Source organism: Cherax quadricarinatus, chromosome 17, assembly GCF_038502225.1.
Source record: "Cherax quadricarinatus isolate ZL_2023a chromosome 17, ASM3850222v1, whole genome shotgun sequence".
Lineage (NCBI taxonomy): Eukaryota > Metazoa > Arthropoda > Malacostraca > Decapoda > Parastacidae > Cherax > Cherax quadricarinatus.
This window is the reverse complement of record NC_091308.1, coordinates 23048832-23075793: the sequence shown is the minus strand read 5'-3', so window position 1 is coordinate 23075793 and position 26962 is coordinate 23048832. Positions and strand designations below refer to the sequence as shown.

The 26962-nt window shown below is 41.4% G+C and overlaps 1 protein-coding gene across 1 annotated transcript in view; it reads left to right on the top strand.

Moving 5' to 3' along the window:
- Positions 1–26962, top strand: part of Impbeta11 (importin beta11) — a 219058-nt gene that overhangs the window by 166605 nt on the left and 25491 nt on the right. Inside the window, exon 8 of the mRNA XM_070085867.1 lies at positions 1720–1956. Coding sequence (XP_069941968.1) covers positions 1720–1956 — 237 coding nt within the window. The remainder of the gene's footprint in view (positions 1–1719; positions 1957–26962) is intronic.

Below are 26962 nucleotides of genomic sequence, written 5' to 3'. Positions count from 1 at the left end.
AGATTTTTGAAATGTGGGGTAGGATGGAAAGATTTATGGGGAAACATCACCCTGAGAAGGATGTTGCAAGCCATATCGGTAACTTGTACAGTGACAGAGTCTTGGCTCATTTTGGGGAAGTTTTAAAGAGATGCCAGAAACAGAGCTCTTTGGACAGTTTTTTTGTGAGACAGGACTCCAGTGACTCTCAAGCTGGTCCTAGTGGCATTAAGAAACAGAGAGAAGAGAAGTAACCCCAGAAAAGCACTTAGTACCTGAGGTGTTGATGGAAGGGGACTCCCCTTCCAAAGAGTAAATAATCCAATCTCTCTTCCTCCAGTCTTCCATACACTAAGAAGAATTGCCAATAAAGGTAAGTGTTATGCTGTTAATGTTTCATCATGTCCCATTGTATTGTTTATGTACTCCATCTACATTTCATGTACAAAATTTTTTTGTTTTAATACTTCTGGGTGTCAGGAATGGATTAATTGTATTTATATTATTTCTCATGGGGAAAATTGATTCGAAAATAGTCTATTTCGATAATAGTCCCACTTCCAGGAATGGATTAATGACGATAATTGAGGGACCACTGTATGTGATTGAACCATGTGTACAAATTCATTTATCAGTGTGAACATGTGTGTTTGTGACAGTATGATTACTAATTCAGTACCAAACATTTGTCTCAACAAGAATTGGCTATGAAATCAAAAGATCTGCAACAAAACCTTATTATCATAACATGAAAACAACAAAAAACAGAAAAGAATTGGAAAAAAATGATAAATGTTTATTATTTCTGCAAGCGGCAGTGCTCCATGTTGCTGACGCCTCATCATTTAGCAACAACTTCACGGGCTTATATCTCAGTAAGTACTGACCCTATATTTTTTTTTATCCTATACCATTTATAAAAATGTACCCTTCAATTTAAAAACAAAAAAATGATTTTTTTATTTTTCAAAATATTCGGAGTGCTGCGCAGGTGAACTTGTATCTGTTTGGACAGTTTAAGGGTTAATAAAAACTGACATTATATGAAGAGGTATTGAAAGGTGGGCAGTGGGGAAGGGATAAAAAATAGTGACTGTGACCATTACAGAGAAAATTATGCATTATGTGCCTGAAAGGTAACTTTAGATCACTCTTATCCTATGTAAAGACTGAAAATAATGCAATTTTCTTGAAAAAAAAAAATCCCAAGTAATCAGCTATGCGCTTGTTTCCTGGAATATCTCGGAAGTAAGTTATTGACGTATTTCACGTTGTATATATTACTGTTAATAATGAATGGATTGAAAGGATTTTCACAGCAAACATAAAACTGAATGTTTTAATTTCAGGTAGTGACCTTTTTGAAGTACTTATCAGTAAGGGGTGGTGCCTCGATTAATGACTAATTCGTTTACTGACATGGTCTTATGAACGGAACTCTGCCGGTAAATGAGGAGAGGCTGTATATTTCTATATCATGGAGCCTCACATTTAAATGCTGCTTCAGTGCTATTCCCTCCTCTTATTACACTACTCCCATCTCTCCTCCCCCATCTATCGTATCTATTCTGGCTCTCTTTCCTTCACATTGCAGTGTGACTAGTTAATGGTCCAAGTTGAACCAAGATGTCATAAGTTTGTCTATGTGTGAGCTTATGTATAATATGCAAGATTACAGTAGGTATAAGTTCTAATTAAAATGCTAGGAGTTTTTATTTTACAATTTATTTCTGCAATTAGGTTGCTAGCAGTGAAGTCAAGAGACCGGAAGAAGTGTTGGAGCGCATTGTCAGTGTCTGGGCAGATAAACTAACCTTAGTATCTCCAGAGGAACGGCGCAAATTATGTGGCCTTGGTCTTGCCCACTTGTGTGGCTCAGGTTGGCCTCCAGTTCTCAAAGTTTGGCCACCTGCTATTACTGCTGTTGTTGAAGTAGTTTTTGATGTAACAGTGGAAGATTCAACGCAGGATAAACTGGTAAGGAAGTAAATTTAGTTTATGTACAGTGGATCCCCACGAATTTGTGGTTCCGAATTCGCAGATTTTTCCTTAGAACCCACCAAATCATTGTTCGCGGAAATTCCTGCAAATCCGCAGATTTTTTTTTTTTCAGCTTTTTTCGTGGCAATATATAATTTTTTATGCATTTTAATACAAAATACTAAGAAAAATATAGTTTAGTAATTTTGTAACATAAATATTAATGTAAATTCAGCAAAATTTCCATATACTGTAAATTTTTACTAAATTAAATCATTACCATATATTTACCATACATATACCAAAGAAAACAGGGTTGCATGAATTACAGTATACCAAAGAAAATGGGCTTGTATGAATTACAGTACATGTCCCTCCCCCCCTCCTCCCAACAAGTCGGCCGTCACCCACCGAGGCAGGGTGACCCAAAAAAGGAAAAAATCCCCAAAAAGAAAATACATTCATCATCATTCAACACTTTCACCATACTCACACATTATCACTGTTTTTGCAGAGATGCTCAGAATACAACAGTTTAGAAGCATACACATATAAAGATACATAACATATCCCTCCAAACTGCCAATATCCCAAACCCCTCCTTTAAAGTGCAGGCATTGTACTTCCCATTTCCAGGACTCAAGTCCGACTATATGAAAATAACCAGTTTCCCTGAATCCCTTCACTAAATATTACCCTGCTCACACTCCAACAGATCGTCAGGTCCCAAATACCATTCTTCTCCATTCACTCCTATCTAACATGCTCACGCACGCTTGCTGGAAGTCCAAGCCCCTCGCCCACAAAACCTCCTTTACCCCCTCTCTCCAACCCTTTCGAGGATGACCCGTACCCCGCCTTCCTTCCCCTATAGATTTATATGCTTTCCATGTCATTCTACTTTGATCCATTCTCTCTAAATGACCAAACCACCTCAACAACCCCTCTTCTGAACTCTGACTAATACTTTTATTAACTCCACACCTTTTTCTAATTTCCACACTCCAAATTTTCTGCATAATATTTACACCACACATTGCCCTTAGACAGGACATCTCCACTGCCTCCAACCATCTCCTCGCTGCTGCATTTACCACCCAAGCTTCACACCCATATAAGAGTGTTGGTACTACTATACTTTCATACATTGCCTTCTTTGCCTCCATAGATAACGTTTTTTGACTCCACATATACCTCAACGCACCACTCGCCTTCTTTCCTCATCAATTCTATGATTAACCTCATCCTTCATAAATCCATCTGCTCACACGTCATCTCCCAAGTATCTGAAAACATTCACTTCTTCCATACTCCTCCTCCCCAATTTGATATCCAATTTTTCTTTATCTAAATCATTTGATACCCTCATCACCTTACTCTTTTCTATGTTCACTTTCAACTTTCTACCTTTACACACATTCCCAAACTTGTCCCCTAACCTTTGCAATTTTTCTTTAGAATCTCCCATAAGCACAGTATCATCAGCAAAAAGTAACTGTGTCAATTCCCATTTTGAATTTGATTCCCCATAATTTAATCCCACCCCTCTCCCGAACACCCTAGCATTTACTTCCTTTACAATCCCATCTATAAATATATTAAACAACCATGGTGACATTACACATCCCTGTCTAAGACCTACTTTTACCGGGAAGTAGTCTCCCTCTCTTCTACACACCCTAACCTGAGCCTCACTATCCTCATAAAAACTCTTTACAGCATTTAGTAACTTAACACCTATTCCATATACTTGCAACATCTGCCACATTGCTCCTCTATCCACTCTATCATATGCCTTTTCTAAATCCATAAATGCAGTAAAAACTTCCCTACCTTTATCTAAAAACTGTTCACATATATGCTTCAATGTAAACTCTTGATCTACACATCCCCTACCCACTCTGAAACCTCCTTGCTCATCCGCAATCCTACATTCTGTCTTACCTCTAATTCTTTCAATTATAACCCTACAGTACACTTTTCCTGGTATACTCAAACTTATTCCTCTATAATTTTTACAATCTCTTTTGTCCCCTTTCCCTTTATATAAAGGGGCTATACATGCTCTCCGCCAATCCCTAGGTACCTTCCCCTCTTTCATACATTTATTAAACAAAAGTACCAACCACTCCAACACTATATCCCCCCTTGCTTTTAACATTTCTGTCATGATCCCATCAGTTCCAGCTGCTTTGCCCCCTTTCATTCTACGTAATGCCTCACGTACCTCCCCCACACTTACATTCTGCTCTTCTTCACTCCTAAAAGATGGTATACCTCCCTGACCAGTGCATGAAATTACCGCCTCCCTTTCTTCCTTAAGATTTAAAAGTTCCTCAAAATATTCTCGCCATCTACCTAATACCTCCATCTCCCCATCTACTAACTCCCCTACTCTGTTTTTAACTGACAAATCCATACTTTCCCTAGGCTTTCTTAACTTGTTTAACTCACTCCAAAATTTTTTCTTATTTTCATTAAAATTTCTTGACAGTGCCTCTCCCATGCTATCATCTGCTCTCCTTTTGCACTCTCTCACCACTTTGTTCACCTTTCTTTTGCTCTCCATATACTCTGCTCTTCTTATAATACTTCTGCTTTGTAAAAACCTCTCATAAGCTACCTTTTTCTCTTTTATTACACCCTTTACTTCATCATTCCACCAATCACTCCTCTTTCCTCCTGTCCCCACCCACCTATAACCACAAACTTCTGGCCCACATTCTAATACTGCATTTTTAAAACTATTCCAACCCTCTTCAACCCCCCCACTACTCATCTTTGCACTAGCTCACCTTTCTGCCAATAGTCGCTTACATCTCGCCCGATATTTTACATCTTTGCACTGCGGGAGACATAGCAGTACAGTACTGTATTCGGGTTTATCTTTACATTTTTTTTTTAAGGGTGATGTATGAAGCTTAGTTTTAAATTAGATTAGTGTTTCGGGGCATATTTAGGGTTTAAACTATAAAAGTAGGCTTTTTTTAACTGTCCAGAATTTGCTGTAACCCCCGTGAATTTGGGGGGACTACTGTATACCCAATTGCAAAATATGTAATACCATTGCCTACAGACACAACTAAACAATGCTCACTTTGGTACAGGCCCAAGGATGTGCTTAAATTTCATGATGCACGTGAGTGGTGGAGAGCTACGAATTTGTTAATGAAGCATTCTGATCACTAGAAAAAAAAAAAAAAATCAAAGATGATGAATTGGGAAAAATCATCCATTATTGGAAGTCACAGTAGGCTTTAGTATGGAAGTGCTATGACAAATTAACTTATTAGACATTAACACTGGTTTCTTGGTCATCATGCTCTTTTAACAAACTGGCCATATCCCACCAAAGCAGGGCGACCCCAAAAAGAAATCAGTTTAAGGCTCTACTTGGAAATCACCTCATCACACAAATTAACCAAACAAACTCTCTACTTTATCACCTACTAAGAGCTCCAAAAACTCCTAAATAATTTAAGATTGCTCAATCATTTAAACATTATTTCAAACTTAAAATTTTTTCAATTTCATTACTGTAAATTGTGCTAAATTGTAATACTGTAATCTTTTATGGAATTTATCTCGACTGTAAATTCATTTACTGTAAACCACTAGCTACCTCCGTTGTAATAAGAAAAACGATGTATAATAACAATTTACTACTATAAATATCTCGAGTATTAAGTACAGTGGAACCTTGATTTTCGTGATGAATCCCTTCGAAAAAGTCTGACAATAAACCGAATCATACGAAAACTGAAGCAATATTTCCCATAAGAAATAATGTAAATCCAATTACTCTGTTCCAGACACCCAACAGACTAGGGCATACGAAAACAGAGGTTCCAGTGTAGTTGAAAGCTTTAGGTTTAGTCTGCCCAAAATGCCCTGGCATGATAGTGGCTTTCCTGGTACTTTAACAAATCAAAATTATAGTCACACATTGTAAACATTGCAAAGAAATAAAATATTTATCTTTAAGGGTTTACTAGCCCCTTGCTCCCATCATTATAATTGCCTCTTAGGCACACATGGCTTATGGAGAAAAAATTATTTTCTTTGGAGATAAGAGGAAATGAAGAACAAGAGCTATTAAGAAAATAGAAAAAACCATAATGGGTATGTGTAATGCAGTTATTACGTTACATAAATATTTTCTGGTGCCTAGGGGAAACAGCCTTGTCTAGGGGCATTTAAAATATTAAACAGAATACATCAACCTAGGACCAAGCATCTTTCTTCACAAAATCTAGATGGTCAGTACTTACATTAATTATCAGGAAGGGCAATTAAATTCACTTTTTAAGAAAAATGAAAGTTTCTCTTTTTAAATTAAGTAATGTATGCAGGTGAATTGTTTACTGGCCCATTGCTCTCTGCATTTTAGTCACCTTTTACGGAAGAAGAATTCTGTTCCACTTTCATATGGTGATAAGCGGAAATAAACAAGAACTAGTGAAAAAATAGAAGAAAACTCAGCGGTGGTTGTGTGTTTTTTTTTTTTTTTTTTAACAAGTCGGCCGTCTCCCACCGAGGCAGGGTGACCCAAAAAAGAAAGAAAATCCCCAAAAAGAAAATACTTTCATCACCATTCAACACTTTCACCACACTCGCACATTATCACTGTTTTTGCAGAGGTGCTCAGAATACAACAGTTTAGAAACATACACATATAAAGATACACAACATATCCCTCTAAACTGCCAATATCCCAAACCCCGCCTTTAAAGTGCAGGCATTGTACTTCCCATTTCCAGGACTCAAGTCCGACTATATGAAAATAACCGGTTTCCCTGAATCCCTTCACTGAATATTACCCTGCTCACACTCCAACAGATTGTCAGGTCCCAAGTACCATTCGTCTCCATTCACTCATATCTAACATGCTCACGCACGCTTGCTGGAAGTCCAAGCCCCTTGCCCACAAAACCTCCTTTACCCCCTCTCTCCAACCCTTTCGAGGACGACCCCTACCCCGCCTTCCTTCCCCTATAGATTTATATGCTTTCCATGTCATTGTACTTTGATCCATTCTCTCTAAATGACCAAACCACCTCAACAACCCCTCTTCTGCCCTCTGACTAATGCTTTTATTAACTCCACACCTTCTCCTAATTTCCACACTCCGAATTTTCTGCATAATATTTACACCACACATTGCCCTTAGACAGGACATCTCCACTGCCTCCAACCGTCTCCTCGCTGCTGCATTTACCACCCAAGCTTCACATCCATATAAGAGTGTTGGTACTACTATACTTTCATACATTCCCTTCTTTGCCTCCATAGATAACGTTTTTTGACTCCACATATACCTCAATGCACCACTCACCTTTTTTCCCTCATCAATTCTATGATTAACCTCATCCTTCATAAATCCATCCGCCGACACGTCAACTCCCAAGTATCTGAAAACATTCACTTCTTCCATTCTCCTCCTCCCCAAAGGGGGTAAATATGCTGACAAAAATGAGATCACCAGTACTCGAAGATGTTGAGAAGTTATTATTGGTGTGGATAAACGAGAAACAATTAGCAAGAGATAGTCTTATGCAGTCACTTGCACGACGATTTGGTAAAGAAATTGCCTGCAACTAGTGGTGATGAGTGAATTTAAGGCCAGCAAAGGCTGGTTTGAGAGATTTAAGAAGCGTACTGGCATACACAGTGTGATAAGGCATGGTGAGGCTGCCAGTTCGGACCAAAAAGCGGCTGAAAAATATGTGCAGGAATTCAAGGAGTACATAGAGGCTGAAGGACTGAAACCTGAACAAGTGTTCAGTTATGACGAAACAGGCCTCTTTTGGAAGAAAATGCCGAAGAGGACCTACATTACTCGAGAGGTAAAGGGACTGCCAGGACACAAGCCTATGAAAAACAGGCTGATGCTCATGTTCTGTGCTAATGCTAATGGGGATTTCAGAGTGATGCTGTTACTAGTGTACCATTCAGAAAATCCTAGGGTGTTCAGGAAAAACAGTGTTATGAAGAGTAAATTGTGTGTGTTTTGGAAATCTAATAGTAAGGCATGGGTCACGAGGGAAATTTTCGTCGAGTGGTTCACTGAAGTGTTTGGCCCTAGTGTGAAGAATTACCTCCTGGAAAAGGAATTGGATCTCAGGTGCCTCCTAGTAATGGACAATGCACCTGCTCATCCTCCAAACTTGGATGACCTAATTTTGGAGGAGTTTGGGTTCATCACAGTAAAGTTCTTGCCCCCGAATACCACTCCCTCCTCCAGCCCATGGAGCAGCAGGTCATTTCAAACTTAAAAAAAAAAAAACTACACCAAAGCAATGTTTCAAAGGTGCTTTAATGTGACCTCAGACACTCACTTGACCCTAAGAGATTTTTGGAAAGAACACTTCAGTATCCTCCATTGCATAAGCCTTATAGGTAAGGCTTGGGAGGGAGTGACTACCAGGACTTTGAACTCTGCTTGGAGAAAATTGTGGCCAGATTGTGTCCACAAGAGGGATTTGTGGCTTACCCTGATGAGCCTATGTCAGTTGTGAAATAGATTGTGGCACTAGGGAGTTCCATGGGGTTGGATGTGAGTTTGGAGGATGTGGAAGAGTTGGTGGAAGACCACAGCGAAGAGCTCACCACTGAGGAGCTGCAAGAGCTTCAGCAGGAACAGCAACAGATTGCAGCTCAGAATCTTGCTGCAGAGGAGGAGGAAGAGAGATGGAGGAAGTTGCCTTCTTCAGAAATTAAGGAGATTTTTGAAATGTGAGGTAAGATGGAAAGATTTATGGAGAAACGTCACCCTGACAAGGCTGTTGCAAGCCATGTTGGCAACACATACAGTGACAGTCTTGGCCCATTTTAGGGAAGTGTTAAAGAGACGTCAGAAACAGAGCTCTCTGGACACTTTTTTTGCGAGACAGGACTCCAGTGACTCTGAAGCTGGTCCTAGTGGCATTAAGAGACAAAGTAGAGAAGTAACCCCAGAAAAGCACTTAGTACCTGAGGTGTTGATGGAAGGGGATTCTCCTTCCAAAGAGTAACTAATCCAATCTCCTCCTCCAGTCTTCCATACACTAAGAAGAATCGCCAATAAAGGTAAGTGTTACGCTGTTAATGTTTCATTCATCATGTCCCATTGTATTGTTTAAGTACTACATCTATATTTCATGTAAAAAAAAGTTTTTTGTTTTAATACTTCTGGATGTCAGGAACGGATTAATTGTACTTACATTATTTCTTGTGGGGAAAATCGATTCGAAAATAGTCAATTTCGATAATAGTCACACTTCCAGGAACTGATTAGTTACGAAAAACGACGGACCACTGTATTATTAACCCTTTCAGGGCCGCCAGGCCTTCTCCGAAACTTGTTCTCTGGGTTACCCAAATGTCAAAAAAAAAAAAAAAAAAAAATTCTAATGAAAAGATAGAGAATCTTTTCCCAATCATAATGACACCAAAAGTACGAAATTTGATGGAAAACTTACGGAATTATGCTCTCACATAGTTAGTGGTCTCAACGATGTTTACACATCGGCGATTTTGCCCACTTTGAGATCTATTTTCAGCCAATTCCAGTGTACTAGTCAACAAAAATCATAACTATTTCACTAGAACTCCGTTCTTTCTATCGAATGAGTACAAGAATCCACCCATTTACCGATTTCAACTATCCAATAAAGTGGTCAGAATTTATCAATTTTGCCAATTTCTCACAAACTTCAAAAGATGCCAATTTCCGAATAGGGTCCAGAATAAACAAGAAAGACATTCCTGGCACTAAAATAACAAGTTCTCTGTTCGTTAGTCACATCCCCAGGCCCCTCTTATATTTCTTTGGCTTTCCACTTTGAATTTTTATTCTTACAAAAAAATAGAAGATTTACTGTTGTGCAGACTACTGCATTAGTGTAGAAATGGTATAAATAATATCGGCGCACTTGTGAAAGAATATTAGACTCACCAGTTGACGTGTATTGGACTCTTGGCATGATTTGTTTACTTTTGAACTTTGGTAAAAATTGAACATTTCTGCTACTTTGAGCTCAATTTCAAGATACTTTTCATTGTAAAACCAGTCAAAATCATCACAATTTCTGTAATATGTCTTCCATTCTATAAAATGAGACCAGGAAAACTAGAATACAACATAAATACCATACGAAAATGCAGTACAAAAGCGCTGTTTTAATTCAAAAACACGATCAAAGTTTTTTTTTTTTCTCATTACGCACTGTGTGCTGCAGGATTTTTTTTATACTGCGCACACTGACCACATAGACCCATTCTTTCATATGTAGGCCTAGCAGCTTTCTCTCACTAGATTTGAGGGCGCTAGAATTTGAGTACTAGTACGTCATGGACCCTGGTGTGTAAGCCGTACTAGTACGGCCGAAACCCTAAAAGGGTTAATAGTAGCCTTAATTTTACAACACACAACCTCCTCCTCTACATATTACATAAGACCAGTATACCTGTACCAGGTACTCACTTTAGGCCACCTGCAGATTATTACCTAAACCCACTAGTACCTTGGTACTAGTTGCTTGAAACGTATGTAAACAGTGGGGCTCCATGACACCTTCCCTTCTATGGACTTCACCTGTACTCTCCAAAACAGGCCCTCCACATACTAGGTAGGGCCTCACAGGTAAAATCATGAGTACACACCGAATTCCAAAAAAAACTATGGCCTAAAGCTTACCCGATATATCATCCCTTACTCAAACACCAAATACCATGATGTCTTGCTCAAACCACGGCTCCCCGGTACTGACACACCCCTCTCTCCTGTCCTGAGTACTCTGACTAGGTGTAATACACATCCATTTTCAGAACAAATCCCGTCCACTGACATTAACTCTTAAACTGTTTGCTCGCTTAGCGCTCCGAACGTAGATCTAATTTTTTTTTTACATCCATTCTTATGGAGAAAATCAAGGTCAGAGCGCTACGCGCACAAACGTAAATCTACATTTGGACAGTTTAAAGGTTAATGGAGCTTTTTTTTAATACACATTTTCTACAATGCCCTGTGTAATAGTGTGTAAATATATATGCATGTACATTAGACTGGTCCAAAAAAATAAAGTTGTGAAATTGTTTGCTCCAAAAGTTTTATTTTGTTACACTGTTCCTAAGTGACATTCAGACCAATTTTCAGGAAGTTCTGTTCAATTTTAGGGGTCGAGCAAAAAGGCGTCTTTCGCCAACAGAAGAGAAACTGAAGAAATTGTATTTTTTGTTCTTCTTTCACATAGCATAGCTGCAGTTCTCTGAAAGCATAAAGACTGAATCAATAACCAGTTTTTAGGGCTTTGTTGAGTGCAAAATGATTTTTATGTGCATTGAAGAGGAGGTACCACTCGATTTAACCCTTAAACTGTCTAAACGTAGATCTACGTTGGGCTCCAAATACAGTGGTCCCTCGTTTTTCATAATTGATCCGTTCCTGGAGCCGTTACTATAAACGAAGTTTACGATTTACGAATCAATTTTCCCCATAAGAAATAATGTAAATACAATTAATCCATTCCTGACACCCAGAAGTATTAAAACAAAAAAATTTTTTACATGAAATATACATGTAGTACATAAACAATACAATGGGAAATGATAAATGAAACATTAACAGCATAACACTTACCTTTATTGGAGATTCTTCTTAATGTATGGGAGACTGGAGGAGGAGAGAGAGTGGATTGTTTATAGTTTGGAAGGGGAATCCCCTTCCATCAACACCTCAGGTACCAATTGCTTTTCTGGGGTTGCTTGCCTTCTCTGTTTCTTAATGCCACTAGGACCACCTTGAGAGTCAATGGAGTCCTGTCTCGCAAAATAACTCTGGAGAGAGCTCTGTTTCTGGCGTCTCTTTAACACTTCCCTAAAATGGCCCAAGACTTTGTCACTGTACATGTTGCCAATATGGCTTGCAACAACCTTGTTAGGGTGATGTTTCTCCATAAAGCTTTCCATCTTACCCCACATAGTAAAAATCTCTTTAATTTCTGAAGAAGGCACCTTCTTCCATCTCTCTTCCTCCTCCTCTGAAGCAAGATTCTGAGCTGCGATGTTTTGCTCTTCCTGCTGAAGCTCTTGCAGCTCCTCAGTGGTGAGCTCTTCATTGTGGTCTTCCACCAATTCTTCCACATCCTCCAAACTCACATCCAACCCCATGGAACTCCCCAGTGCCACAATTGATTTTACAACAGACATAGGCTCTTCAGGGTCAGTCCCAAACCCTTCAAAATCCCTCTTGTCGACACAATCTGGCCACAATTTTCTCCAGGCAGAGTTCAAAGTCCTGGTAGTCACTCCCTCCCAAGCCATACCTATAAGGGTTATGCAATGGAGGATGCTGAAGTATTCTCTCCAAAATTCCCTTAGGGTTAAGTGAGTGTCTGTGGTCACAGTCAAGCACCTGTGAAACATTGCTTTTGTGTCGAGTTTTTTAAAGTTTGCAATGACCTGCTGGCCCATGGGCTGGAGGAGAGGAGTGGTATTCGGGGGCAAGAACTTTACTGTGATGAACCCAAGCTCCTCCAAAATTAGGTCATCCAAGTTTGGAGGATGAGCAGGTGCATTGTCCATTACTAGTAGGCACTTGAGATCCAATTTCTTTTCCAGGAGATACTCCTTCACACTAGGGCCAAACACTTCATTGAACCAGTTGACGAAAATTTCCCTCGTGACCCATGCCTTACTATTAGATTTCCAAAACACACACAATTTACTCTTCATAACATTGTTTTTCCTGAACACCCTGGGATTTTCTGAATGGTACACTAGTAATGGCTTCACTTTGAAATCCCCACTAGCATTAGCACAGAACTTTAGCATCAGCCTGTTTTTCATAGGCTTGTGTCCTGGCATTGCCTTTTCCTCTTGTGTAATGAAGGTCCTCTTTGGCATTTTTTTCCAAAAGAGGCCTGTTTCGTCACAATTGAACACTTGTTCAGGTTTCAGTCCTTCAGCCTCTATGTACTCCTGGAATTCATGCACATATTTTTCAGCCGCCTTGTGGTCCGAACTGGCAGCCTCACCATGCCTTACCACACTGTGTATGCCAGTACGGTTCTTAAATCTCTCAAACCAGCCTTTGCTGGCCTTAAATTCACTAACATCACCACTATTTGCAGGCAATTTCTTTACTAAATCTTCATGCAACTGCCTAGCCTTTTCACAAATAATCGAAGTCATAAGAGTATCTCCTGCTAATTGTTTCTCATTTATCCACACCAATAATAACTTCTCAACCTCTTCCAGTACTGGTGATCTCATTTTTGTCAGCATAGTTACTCCCTTTGCAACAACAGCTTCCTTGATTTCCTTTTTCTTCCTTTTTTTTCTTAAATTCAGTCGTATTTCTCACCTTCTTTACCACAGGCTTGGCACTAGGAGCTTTCTTTGGAGCCATGGTAGCTTATTTAGTACTTGCAAGCACTAAAATAAATGGAATATTATGAAATATTTTGCTGGAGCATGTGAGGGGGCCTTCGCTCACTGGTAAACAATGACAGACTGGCTGCCGCCACGGCTCGCGCCGTGGGTACGCATCCCGGACGAACTACGACTCGCGAGTCAACCTATGAAAAGCGAGTATGTTTATACGAAAATACCCCTATGATTGGCGAAATTTACGATTGCTGAGAACTACGAAAAGCGAGGGACCACTGTATTATGAAAAATAAAAAAAATGTTATTTGTTTGTAAATTAAAGAGGGGTATTTTCTGTGTGGTATAAGACCAAAAAGAAAATTTTAGGACCAGTACTTACTGAGATATAAGAGCATGAAGTTGGCTCTGGATGCTCACCTGACAGCAACATTCAGTTCTGCCGCTTGCAGATGTGTTGCCGATTTACCTTTTTTTTCTCGTTTTTTTAATTTGTATAATTTTTATGTTCTGATAATTACAATTTATAATAGTTCTTGTGATTTCGTAGCCAATCTTTGTTTTGACACTAATATTATGTACTGAAATAGTACTCAAATTGTAACAGTCACACTGACAGGTGAAAATTTTCACCTGCCCTGGTCATTTACTATTGTCTAGAAATATATACAAAGTATTTATAGGTCCCAGCAATGTTTTAGACATGCTGGAGTATGAACCTCCTTGAAGCATGGTGTTATGACAAGGGTCAGATAAGTGACATTTGATGAATGTGCTCTGCTGTAGGGAACTTTGCCTTTATATGTTTTTACTCTTACACACAAACATGTCTTTGTATGTCTGTGTCAGTCTGTCTGCCTGGCTATCTATCTGTCTCTGTCTGCCTAGTTCTGCTTATCTGTCTGTCCAGTTCAGCTTATGTCTTTGTCTTGTGTGTTTGCCTGGAGTGTAATATGAACTCCTTGAATAATTGTTACGATAAGCGTCAGGTAACAGTGACATTTGATGAATGTGCACTGCTGGAGGGGGGAACCTTGCCTTTATATGTTTTTACTCTTGCACACAAACATGACTCTGTATGTCTGTCTGTCTGTCTATCTGTACATCTACCTGTCTGTCTACCTAGCTCTGCTTATGTCTCTCTAGTTCTGCTTATCTGTCTTTTTGTCTGCCTAGTGTGTGCTTGTCTTTCCATCTGCTTGTCTCTGTCTCAGGGAGCGGCTAGTGAACCTGTTGATTTGTGGTGTATGTGCTGCTCCCTGATTGCTGAGCAAGTGACACTGCTATTACTTGTGTCGTGTTTATTTATGTCTTATATCTACAAACACTGTATAGCACTTGGCCTGGAATTTTTGGGTTATCCTAGGTAATTTACATTATGTATAATTGTATTTATGAGTACAATAGGGCCCCGCTGTACGGCATTCCGCTAATATGGCCATTTCAAATTATGACCAAAACTCTCTATACGGCTCCCCCCCACCTCACTTTCTAATACGGTCACCATGCCCCACCTGGTAAGCACTGAGTCTCTCCATTATGTCTGGAAACTCCAAAATTTCAAGTGTTTTTAAAAGTTATTTCATATTTTATATATACATATTTTTTTTTCAACAAGTTGGTCGTCTCCCACCGAGGCAGGGTGACCCAAAAAAGAAAGAAAATCCCCAAAAAGAAAATACTTTCATCATCATTCAACACTTTCACCACACTCACACATTATCACTGCTTTTGCAGAGGTGCTCAGAATACAACAGTTTAGAAGCATATACGTATAAAGATACACAACATATCCCTCCAAACTGCCAATATCCCAAACCCCTCCTTTAAAGTGCAGGCATTGTGCTTCCCATTTCCAGGACTCAAGTCCGACTATATGAAAATAACCGGTTTCCCTGAATCCCTTCACTAAATATTACCCTGCTCACACTCCAACAGATCGTCAGGTCCCAAGTATCATTCGTCTCCATTCACTCCTATCTAACACGCTCATGCACGCTTGCTGGAAGTCCAAGCCCCTCACCCACAAAACCTCCTTTACCCCCTCTTTCCAACCCTTTCGAGGACGACCCCTACCCCTCTTTCCTTCCCCTATAGATTTATATGCTTTCCATGTCATTCTACTTTGATCCATTCTCTGTAAATGACCAAACCACCTCAACAACCCCTCTTCTGCCCTCTGACTAATGCTTTTATTAACTCCACACCTTCTCCTAATTTCCACACTCCGAATTTTCTGCATAATATTTACACCACACATTGCCCTTAGACAGGACATCTCCACTGCCTCCAACCGTCTCCTCGCTGCTGCATTTACCACCCAAGCTTCACATCCATATAAGAGTGTTGGTACTACTATACTTTCATACATTCCCTTCTTTGCCTCCATAGATAACGTTTTTTGACTCCACATATACCTCAACGCACCACTCACCTTTTTTCCCTCATCAATTCTATGATTAACCTCATCCTTCATAAATCCATCCGCTGACACGTCAACTCCCAAGTATCTGAAAACATTCACTTCTTCCATACTCCTCCTCCTCAATTTGATATCCAATTTTTCTTTATCTAAATCATTTGATACCCTCATCTGATAATTATACTTGTGTATACCTGTACCTAAGTAAACTTACACACTGTGCTGGCATGCAGGTACATATTAAAATCAGTAAGAGTGTCTTATGTCTCAAGACACCATATTAGTAATAATAATAATAATCACCGAGTCTTGTTAAATGTCATATACAGTGGACCCTCGACCAACGATGGCATCGATTAATGATAAATCCGACCAGCGATACATTTTAACGCAAAAATTTTGCCTCGACTAGCGCTAAAAAACTCGACCAACACTGTTCGTTCCGTCTGAGATGCGTCCACTTCTGGCCAGTGTTTATAAGCCAGCCAGCCACCATAGTCACTTCCAAGCATACAATTGGAACATTTCATATTATCACAGCCTTTTCAGTGATTGCACCTGCAAAATAAGTCACCATGGGCCCCAAGAAAGCTTCTAGTGCCAACCCTACAGCAAAAAGAGTGAGAATTACTATGGATATGAATAAAGAGATCATTGCTAAGTATGAAAGTGGAGTGTGTCTCCGAGCTGGCCAGGTTGTACACAAAACCCCAATCAACAATCGCTACTGTTGTGGCCAAGAAAACGGCAATCAAGGAAGCTGTTCTTGCCAAAGGTGCAACTATGTTTTCGAAACTGAGATCGCAAGCGATAGAAGATGTTGAGAGACTGTTATTGGTGTGGATAAACAAGAAACAGATAGCAGGAGATAGCAACTCTCAAGCGATCATGTGTGAAAAGGTTAGGAAGTTGCATGAGGATTTAATTAGAAAAATGCCAGCAACTAGTGGTGATGTGAGTGAATTTAAGGCCAGCAAAGGTTGGTTTGAGAGATTTAAGAATGGTAGTGGCATACAGTGTGATAAGGCATGGTGAGGCTGCCAGTTTGGACCAAAAAGCAGCTGAAAAATATGTGCAGGAATTCAAGGAGTACATAGACAGTGAAGAATTGAAACCTGAACAAGTGTTTAATTGTGACACTGACAATGTTGTGAAACACTTTAGGAATGTCATAAAGGAATGGGAGGTACAGGCCTCTATGGACAGATATGTTGTGCGACAGAGGTCCAGTGACTCTCAAGCTGGTCCTAGTGGCATTAAAAGAAGGGAAGTAACCCCGAAAAAGGACTTGCCACCTCAAGTCCTAATGGAAGGGGATTCCCTTTCTAAACACTAACACCATCAACACTCTCCCCTCCTCCCATCCCATCAATCATAACCAGATCTTCTATAAAGGTAAGTGTCATGTAACTGTGCATGACTTCTTCAGTTTGTGTGTATTAAAATTAATATTTCATATGGTAAAAATTTTTTTTTCAATACTTTTGGGTGTCTTGCACGGATTTATTTGATTTCCATTATTTCTTATGGGGAAAATTAACTTGACTAACGATAATTTCGATTAACGATGAGCTCTCAGGAACGGATTAATATCGCTGGTCGAGGGTCCACTGTATTACGTTAATATACATATTTTCATTACTCCATCTATGATATTTTTTCAAAATTATATAATAAATATGATACATAACATATAAAGATGATATACACCCCACAGTAGAATAAATAAACATAAATATGAGATGTGGTAACCAGACAACTTGTACAAGTGATAGCAAGAATAACATTTTCTCGTCCAACATCAGAGAAAATTTGTTACTGGGGTTAACTGTATAAAATTATTCCTTTCGTATGTAAGTAAGTTTATTCGGGTATACACAAATACAGTTATGTAAATTATCATACATAGCAACTTAGGTGTAAAGTACCTAGGATAACCCAAAAAAGTCAGTGACTTATTTCCATTGCCTTCACTCAGAGCATCATTTCTTCTAAAAATGATGTTACATGAGAATGGGAGTGTTTCTCTTTATTTATTCTACCGTATCAATGTAGAGACAACTTGTACACAATGTAACTTGTACATAAACCGGACGTGTACACCTGTTTCGTTTACAAAACTTTGTTTACAAAGCTGACTGGCAGGTTTGCCAGTCAGCAAAAACAAATTATCATACATAGTAACATGTACAAATACATATTTTTGTTTCTTTGCAATGGTTACAATGTGTGATTTACGTTTTATAAAATGTTCAGTACAAAGAAAGCCACTAACATGCCTGAGCATTTCTTGCAGACTAATACTAATTCTTACACACTACTTAAAACTAGACATAGCTTATTAATGTAGTGTGAACACATTCAGTGTTTTAATAGTTATGAGGATTACATATATTAAGAATAAGATTATACAAGAATAAGATTATTATTTATTGATGTTGGGATATATTAGGGAGAGATGTCTTTTAATGGTAGTTTTGAAGATGCCAGCTGAGACCATGGCTCTGGAGATTTCCAGCAGAGAGTTCCAGATTTTGGGCCCTTGTATGTACATTGGTAGGCAAGACACATGGGCAACAGTTAGGCAACTTTATTCCTAAACGTTTCAGAATAAAGTTTCCTAACTGTTGCCCATGTGTCTTACCTACCAACCTGTCGGTATTGTATACCATTTTAATATTCATGCCTATGGGTTCTGTTGCAACAATCAAGAAAGTGCTTCAGATTGGGATTAATATTAGAATTTAATATTCTGTAAGTGTAGGATGCACAGTAGTAAAGTGAAAATGTTTTGTATAGTGAGTAGATTTAGGTCTTTGAAGAGTTGGGGCAGGGGGGGGGGGTGTTGTTTAGCAGTGGACTGTGTGATCATTCATACTGCAGCATCTTGTTGAGTTATTATTGACTTAAGGTGATTTGCTGTTGTGGATCTCCAGGCAGATAGCATAGGTGAGGTAGGGGCAGATCAATGAAAAGTACAGTATAAGTAGTGCTGTTTGTGGTACATAACATATTTTAGAGAGGATGCCAAGTGTTTTTTCTTTGTGTGTGTGGAGGGGGGGATATGGGTACTGAATTTCAAGTTGCTGTCAAGGTGGAGACCCAGAAATTTTCCCTCATTATGTTTAACAATAGCAGTATTATTAATCATGTTTGGTTGGACGTTACTTGCTCTGCTCACAAACATAATGTATAAGGTTTTGTCAGTGTTAAGTGTAAATTTATTGGCAGTAATCCAGGTTAATATTTTTAAGAGCTCTTCATTAATTATGTTGTTGAATGATGCCGAGTTTGGGTGGGAAATGACAAAAGTTGTTGTAAGCAAAGAGATACAGTTGAAAGGTTTTTGATGTATAAAAGGAAAAGTAAGAGACCAAGTATGCTTCCCTGTGGAATGCCAATGTCCAAGGGCCTTGATGAGGTTGTCCTTAATAGATCTATTGCTGTCTGTTAGTAAGGTAAGACTTTATGTATGCAAGTTCATGGCCTCTGATACTGTAATGAAGTTTTAAGTAGGATGCTGTGGTCTACTGTATCAAAACCTTTCCATAGGTCAATAGGGTCCTAGTGGATATTCATTTTTTCGAGAAGCAGCCCAGCCACCGTGGAGAGAAGACGTCGTCGTTCCTGCTCTTCAGCTGAGCAACTCTGAACACTGTTGCTCGAGATTTTTCTTGGGTTATCCTGAGTAGTTCTTCACCAGAGCCGAGAGGAAACTTGCTTGCAGTCACTTCGAGCCCCATCCCATCAAGAGGGTAAGGCGGTGACTTGCTTGCTTGTTCACCCCTCTCATCCCCATCCCCCCATCCTGCCCCATCCTCCCCTCACCCAAACATCAACACTGGCCCACACACTAACACACTACATACATTGCTATCCTTCTGACTTTCCTATCTTCTTTTTCGGCAACTTCGCTTTGGTGAGTTAACACAAGGCATTTTGACTTACCCGGTAGCCCGTGTGGTTTTTTAAAATCCGGCCGATCTTTGCCTTGGGCCCTTTCCCCTCACCACTCGAGGGTAGGCTATCTTAGGGGCTGACCTTCATAAGTCAGCTGAAATAGGATGTTAGATTAACATTAAGGAAAGATCCCTTTTTGTTAAGAAACTCCTCTGCCAGATGTTCCTTTCTAGACATCATGGCGAGGATACGAGTAAGATTACGTATTGATGGAAATCAAATGTCGATGAAAGAAATTCTAGCATGTATTTGCTCGAACTCAACTGTTGCTCCAGTGGATGTTTTTCAAACCCACGCTGGAGCAGTACTTCTCCTCTCTTCGGAAGAAGAGTTACTTCAACTGCTGAAGCATGATGTCCTTGAAAAACTGAAGACTTCTGGTGTTACCCCAGTTGCACCTGAGAGCTATCAAGCTCAGAGGACTGTGTTTGTTGCAAGAATTAACAGTTTCATGAGACATAGCACAGTGAATGAAATTGTTGAGGACTTTAATACAGAGAATTCTGAATTTAGGGCTGTCGAAGCACATAAATTCTCAAAACCTAACAACAAGGTAACCTTAAAGTTAATACTTGAGACACCTGATGAGGCCAAACTAGTGTGTCAAAATGGCTTCAAATGTTTTGGCAACAGATGTACACCTGACCAAATCCCTCTTGAACGATTTGTCAGTGTGACACAATGTTTTAAATGTTATGCCTTTGGTCATAACACCAACAAATGCAGTACTCAAGGGCAGATTTGTAGCATTTGCTCTGGCCAACATTCTTATCGAGATTGTAATAATAAAAATACACCCAAATGTGTCCTCTGCAACGGAAAACATCATGCTGTTTCTGCTATTTGTCCTGAAAGGAAAAAGGAAATGCAGAAAATTATTGAAGCCAAGAAACTGTCCACTTCTAAGAAGACCACTCCCCAGGCACTGCCAACGATGTCCCAAACTTCCTTCCCAGCTCTGCCTGGATCAAGTGGGACTCCTCAGGTCTCTACCAATGGTTCCAATGTTTGGATTATTATTATTATAATCAAAAAGAAGCGCTAAGCCACAAGGGCTATACAGCGCTGCAGGGTAGGGAAGGAAGCGAGGGTATTGGATGGCAGAAGGGAGGAGGGATGATCAGGTTACAGAAAACAGCGGGGCAGGGGATAGTACGGGGGTAGAAGGTAGCAAGAGATTGAAGTAGAAAGGGCTGAAGGTATCAGAATTTATGAAGTAAGTCAGTTGTTGTCAAAAAGTCAATGAGAGAGGAGAGAGTCCGGATGAAAGGTGGGTCCATCAGCGAGAAGGGAAGGTAAAGAGAGAGCAGCGGAGCGAAGACGACGACATAGGTAAATTCTGCGTGCTCATTGATAAAGTGGGCAGTCCAACAGAATGTGGCTGACTGATAATGGAGCTTGGCAATTCTCACAGAGAGGAGCAAGACGCCTCTCCATGAGATATCCATGAGTAAGACGAGTATGGCCAATGCGAAGACGGGAGAGAGTAGTCTCCCAACCTCGACACTGGTGATAAGAAGACGGCCAGTAACCTATACTCGGTTTAATAGATTGAAGTTTGTTGCCGAGCATAGTAGACCAACGTTGTTGCCAACGGGTGGGAAGATATTGCAGCAAAATAGTCCGTAAATGGAATACCTCTATAAGAAACTGGTAGGTCATGTACTGCTGACCGTGCAGCAGTGTCTGCCTGTTCATTGCCCTGTACGTCAACATGACCAGGGACCCAACAAAAAACAATATCTTTATGCTTGGTAAAGATGCGGCATAGCCAAAGTTGGATACGGAGGACTAAGGGGTGAGGTGTATCAAATTTTTGTATAGCCTGTAAAGCACTAAGGGAGTCTGAGACAACCACAAATGATGACACAGGCATAGATGCAATACGGATAAGTGCTGTAAGGATGGCATATAATTCAGCAGTAAAAATACTAGCCGAAGATAGTAAATGCCCTTGTACAGCACTGTCCAGAAACACTGCTGCGAATCCTACGCCGTCAGAAGACTTAGAGCCATCTGTGTACACAGCAATGGCATGAGAATGAGAGTGAAAGTGGTCAAGAAAAAGAGAGCGGGAAGCGACCGTAGACAGTTGGGCTTTCGAGCAAGGGAGGGAGAAAGAACAGACTCGAACAGCTGGAACTTCCCAGGGGGGTAGGGAAAAGTGAGATGCTACATGTACATAGAAAGGTGGTAGTTGAAGAGAAGACAAGAGCAAATGAAGGCGAAGAGAGAAGGGATGGAGTAAACAGGGGCGGCGAACAAATAAAGAATGTCTACTAACATCAGTGACCATTCTATAAATGGAAGGATTGCGGAGATCATGAGAGCGTACATAGTAGCGCAGGCAATGGGCATCACGGCGATCGGATAAGGATGGAACGTTAGCTTCTGCATAGAGGCTTTCGACAGGGGAAGAGCGAAAAGCACCAAGGCATAAACGTAATCCTTGGTGATGAATGGGGTTAAGGCTAGAGAGAGTAGCAGGAGATGCCGCTGAATAGATCTGGTCACCATAATCAAGTTTCGATAAAATATGGGTGGAATGTAGGCGAAGGAGGGTTCGACGATCAGCTCCCCATGGAAGATGAGCAAGGGTTTTAAGAAGGTTCAGCCGGCTGTGACAAGTTGCCTTCAGAGAGGTAATGTGAGGTTTCCAGGATAACCTACGATCAAAGAGGAGGCCCAGAAACTTGACTGTATCACGTTCAGGGATACGGGAGCCATAGAGGTACAAAGGATGATCGGAGATGACAGAGCGTCTAGTGAAAGTAATTTGGTGGGTTTTAGTGCTGGAAAATTTAAACCCACGTGTGGTGGCCCAATTGGAAACACGGTCGACTGCATGTTGGAGAGAAACTGTAATGAGGTGACAGTCAGCACCTGCACAGGCAATAGCGAAGTCATCAACATAGAGTGATGGCCAAATATTTGATGGAAGACTAGAGGCCAAATCATTAATAGCAAGGAGAAAAAGTGTTGTGCTCAGAACACATCCCTGGGGGACACCTTCAGCTTGGATAAAGTCCGGGGAGAGCACATTATTAACCCGAACACGGAAATGCCTGTCAGTTAAAAAGTTCTCAAGGAAGGATGGTAGATTGCCTCGAAGGCCTAAGGAGTGGGCTTGGGCTAAAATATTATACCTCCAAGTTGTGTCATATGCCTTCTCAAGGTCAAAAAATATGGCAATAACTGTGTGGTTATTCGCAAAGGCATTACGAACATACGTACCCAAGCGTAGTAAGGGGTCTATGGTAGAACGTCCCTTACGAAAGCCATATTGATGAGTGGAGAGACTGTTGTGTGTCTCTAAATACCACACTAAACGTCTATTTACTAGGCGTTCCATTACTTAGCCAACTGCACTGGTAAGAGCAATGGGACGATAGTGGGAGGTTTCATGTCCCGTAGTGCCTGGTTTGCGGAAAGGGAGAACAATGGCGGATTTCCACAGCTGTGGAAGAACTCCTTGTGACCAAATAAGATTGTAAAGGCGTAATAGGACTGCGAGGGCTGACTGATGTAAATGTTGTAGCATACGAATATGAATGTCGTCGGGCCCAGCTGCCGATGATCGACAAGCTGAGAGTGTTGCCTCCAGTTCTTGAAGTGTAAAAGGCACATTATACTGTTCTTCTCTGAGAGAAGAAAAGTCCAAGGGTGCTAACTCTCTGGCAGACTTTGAGGAAAGAAATGAGGGGCATAGATGGAGTCCCTGAGAAATACAGACCAGATGATTGCCAATTTCATTGGCAACAACTAGTGGGTTTGCTATATCAACACCGGCAACCCGCAGAACAGGAGCCGGGTCAGGAGAATATTTACCACTCAGTTTTCGTACTTTTTTCCAGACTGCACTCATAGAGGAAGCAGAGGTGATGGTGGAGACATAATCTCGCCAGCAAGTGCGTTTAGCGTCACGGATGACACGGCGAGCGATCGCACGCTTCTGTTTAAAATCAAGGAGTCTCTCTGTGGTTCTAATGTACCGGTACCTGCCCCATGCAGCGTGTTTCAAACGTACTGCACGAGCACAAGCAGGAGACCACCAAGGCACGCATTTCTGAGAATGCCTGCCCGAAGTTTGGGGTATAGAATGAGAAGCTGCGGTGAAAACGGAGGACGAGAAGAGGTGTAAAAGCTCATCGATGGAGGACGAAGAAGGAACCTCTTTAAAAACAGTTAGGTGTGAGTAAAGGTTCCAATTTGCCCAATTAAATTGCCAGCGTGGGGTGCGAAGAGGTGGCGAATATGAAGGGGAAGTAAGAATGATTGGGAAATGATCACTGTCATGTAAGTCCGGGAGAACAGACCAAGTGAAGTCTAATGCGGCGGAGGAAGAGCAGACTGAGAGATCGATGCAAGAGAGAGTATGAGTCCGATGATCAAAATGGGTGTGAGTACCTGTATTTAAAACATGGAGGGGGTGGGTGGCAAGAAAAGCCTCTAACTGAATTCCACGGGAATCACAGTGAGACCTCCCCCCAGAGGAAATGGTGGGCATTAAAATCACCAAGTAACAGAATCGGTGGCGGTAATGACGAAACAAGGAAGGCAATATCCGGAATAGATAATGCCCAAGAAGGAGAGAGATATTAAGAACAGAGCGTATACCACCTATGTAAGTGGATACGGGCTGCTGTGTAATGCAGCGAAGTATGAACAAATAGCTGATGGTACGGAATATCAGTGCGTAGAAGAAGGGCACTTTCATTAAAGGTCCCATCAGGAAAAGGATCTGAAGAATACAGTAAATTATAGCCTGAGATTGGAGAAATAACAGCAGAGTGTAATTTTGGTTCCTGTAAGCAAACACCAACAGGGGCAAACTGGGAGAGTAACATCTAAAGCTCGCCCCGATTACCCCTGAGGCCGTGTATATTCCACTGTAAATAGGCCATGATTGGCAATGATAAAGATACTTGAAATCCGCAGGTAAGGGTTCCTACGGACTAGAGGGGTTAGAAAAGTCCACATGCGGAGGCAGTGGAAAACGTTCAAGCAGCGAAGGAACGGTGCGCTGTGAAGAAAGGAGTTGCGCAGATGGAGCAGAGGAGAGAGAAAGAGCGGAAGGTGGATCAGTGTCCATTGATGGTTTGGTCTCTGCAATATATTCAGAGATTGCTTCAAGTGTTTCGGAATTCAGAGACGTCGTATGGGAGACAATATTGGAAATGGTAGGGGGAGGACGAGTAAAGATTGGAACTGTATTGGACTGTACCAAGGTAGGGGGAGGGCGAAAGGGTGGAGGGAACTGGAGAAGCGTGGCAGGGGACAGAAGAGGCAGGAACCTGGGAGGTGGCAGAAGAGGAAGAAACTTGGGAGGGAACAGGGGAGGAAGGTACAGTACGAGGAGGAGGGTGAACCTCTACACTTGTAACTGAGCCAGTGAGAGGGGGAGAACCAGGGACAGAGACAGGGAGGGTAAAATGAGGAGGTGGAAGATGGGTAGGAGGTGTTAACGGACCTTTTTTTGACTTTTGAGAAGTAGAGGGACGATTGGGAGGAGGTGTCGTACGAGGTCTCGTCGATACTGAGGCTTGTGAGAGAGATCTCGAAGAAGCGAGATCAGACTGAGGCGTTGAAGTAGGGACGTCTGAGCCGAGGACAGCAAAAGGATTAGATACAGGAGTGACTATGGGAGAGGTAACCACCGAGGTGGGTGTAGAAGATGGGATACCAGAAGTGGGGGGACGTTTTGAAACACGGGAATAAGAAACACGTGGGAGTCTCCCTTGGAGGCGGAGATGAGAAACTGCCATGGCATAAGGGAGACCTTCTGTCTCTTTGAGGTAACGGATTTCCCGCTCGTTTAAATAGACTTGACATCGGCGAGAGTATGAAGGGTGAGCCTCATGACAGTTAAGGCAAGAGGGAGATCGATTGCAAGACGTATTAGAATGGTCATCAGCACCACAGACTGGGCATTCGGTGATAGATCTGCAATATTTCGCTGGATGGCCAAATCGCCAGCAATTTCTACACTGTTGTGGTGTAGGGATCACCTTTCGAACTTGTAACCGATGTCCTGCTATATAAACTGAGGATGGGAGTTCTCAGCTGTCAAAAGTTAAACGAGCCACATTGCTAGGGTATCGTCTCCACCCGCGGGCAGGAAGAACGTAAGTGTCTACCTTGAGGATTGGGAGATCTTGGAGTTCAAGCTGTTCAAGAATGTCAGTGCCACATGTCTGGAAATTTTGTTGAACTATGGTATGGGGCAGAATAACGGTACCACTACAAGAATTGAGGGAATGATGTTTTTCAAGAGTGACAGGAACAGTATCGATATGGGAAAGACGAGAGAGCTCATGAGCCTGGGTAGCATTCTGTACGGTAATGATGCGCGTACCGCTCTTAAGAGCATGAAAAGAAATATCTTTACCAACATGGCGTAGGAGTGCCTTGCCAATACTGTGGTCAGAAAGATAGGCAGTAGAGGAAGTCGGTCGTAAAGTGAAGAATTTAGTCCATTGTTCAGTCTGAAACTGAGCGTGGAAAGGTAGTGAAGGACGTGTCGATCGTTTCTGAGAAGAACGAGAAGGTGGAGAAGTATCATCAGCAGGTAATTGTCGTTGGCATTTAGGCGTGGGACCAGAGTTGGTCCGACGTGGAACGGGTCGCCGATTTGAAAATTGCCACACCGTAGAGGGAGAGGCCAGAAGCATAGTCAGAGGAGAGCGAGGGTCCAATAAATCGAAGGAGTCAGTCGAGGCCTCAGTACCTGAAGTGGGTGAGGAAACAGCACCGGCAATAGGTACAGAGGCATGAGGAGTGTCCGAAGAGTGGTCCAAAGACGAGGCGGGGTCAGAACGGGGTGCGGTATCAAGAAGGGGCCCAGGGGTAGTAGGTTCATGGACTAGGGCTGCCATGGTTAGGTTACTTCTTTCTTTTTGTTTTTAAGAAAAAAAAAAGAAAGAAGAAAAGAAAATAAAAAGAAAAAAAAAGAATAAAAAAAAGGGGGGACCGGGGAGGGATAGTTCCTAGGAGGAATGAAAGGGCCAGAAATCTCCCTCCGCGCCCAAGAGGACCTCAGCACCGCAAGTAGCGCAGATGCAGCATGGAACCCGTGCCATACCCTACCCATCATGCTAGTAAACTAACAATCCGGGATAGCAACCTCACATCTGCCGAGCTACCTCGGTGGACAAAAGAGAGGGCGGCCGGATGTCCGCCACAAAGCATACCTCCTTCGGCCACCACCCCCGGAATCCGAAAGGTGGCTTCCAGAGATACACCCGTCGCCCGAAA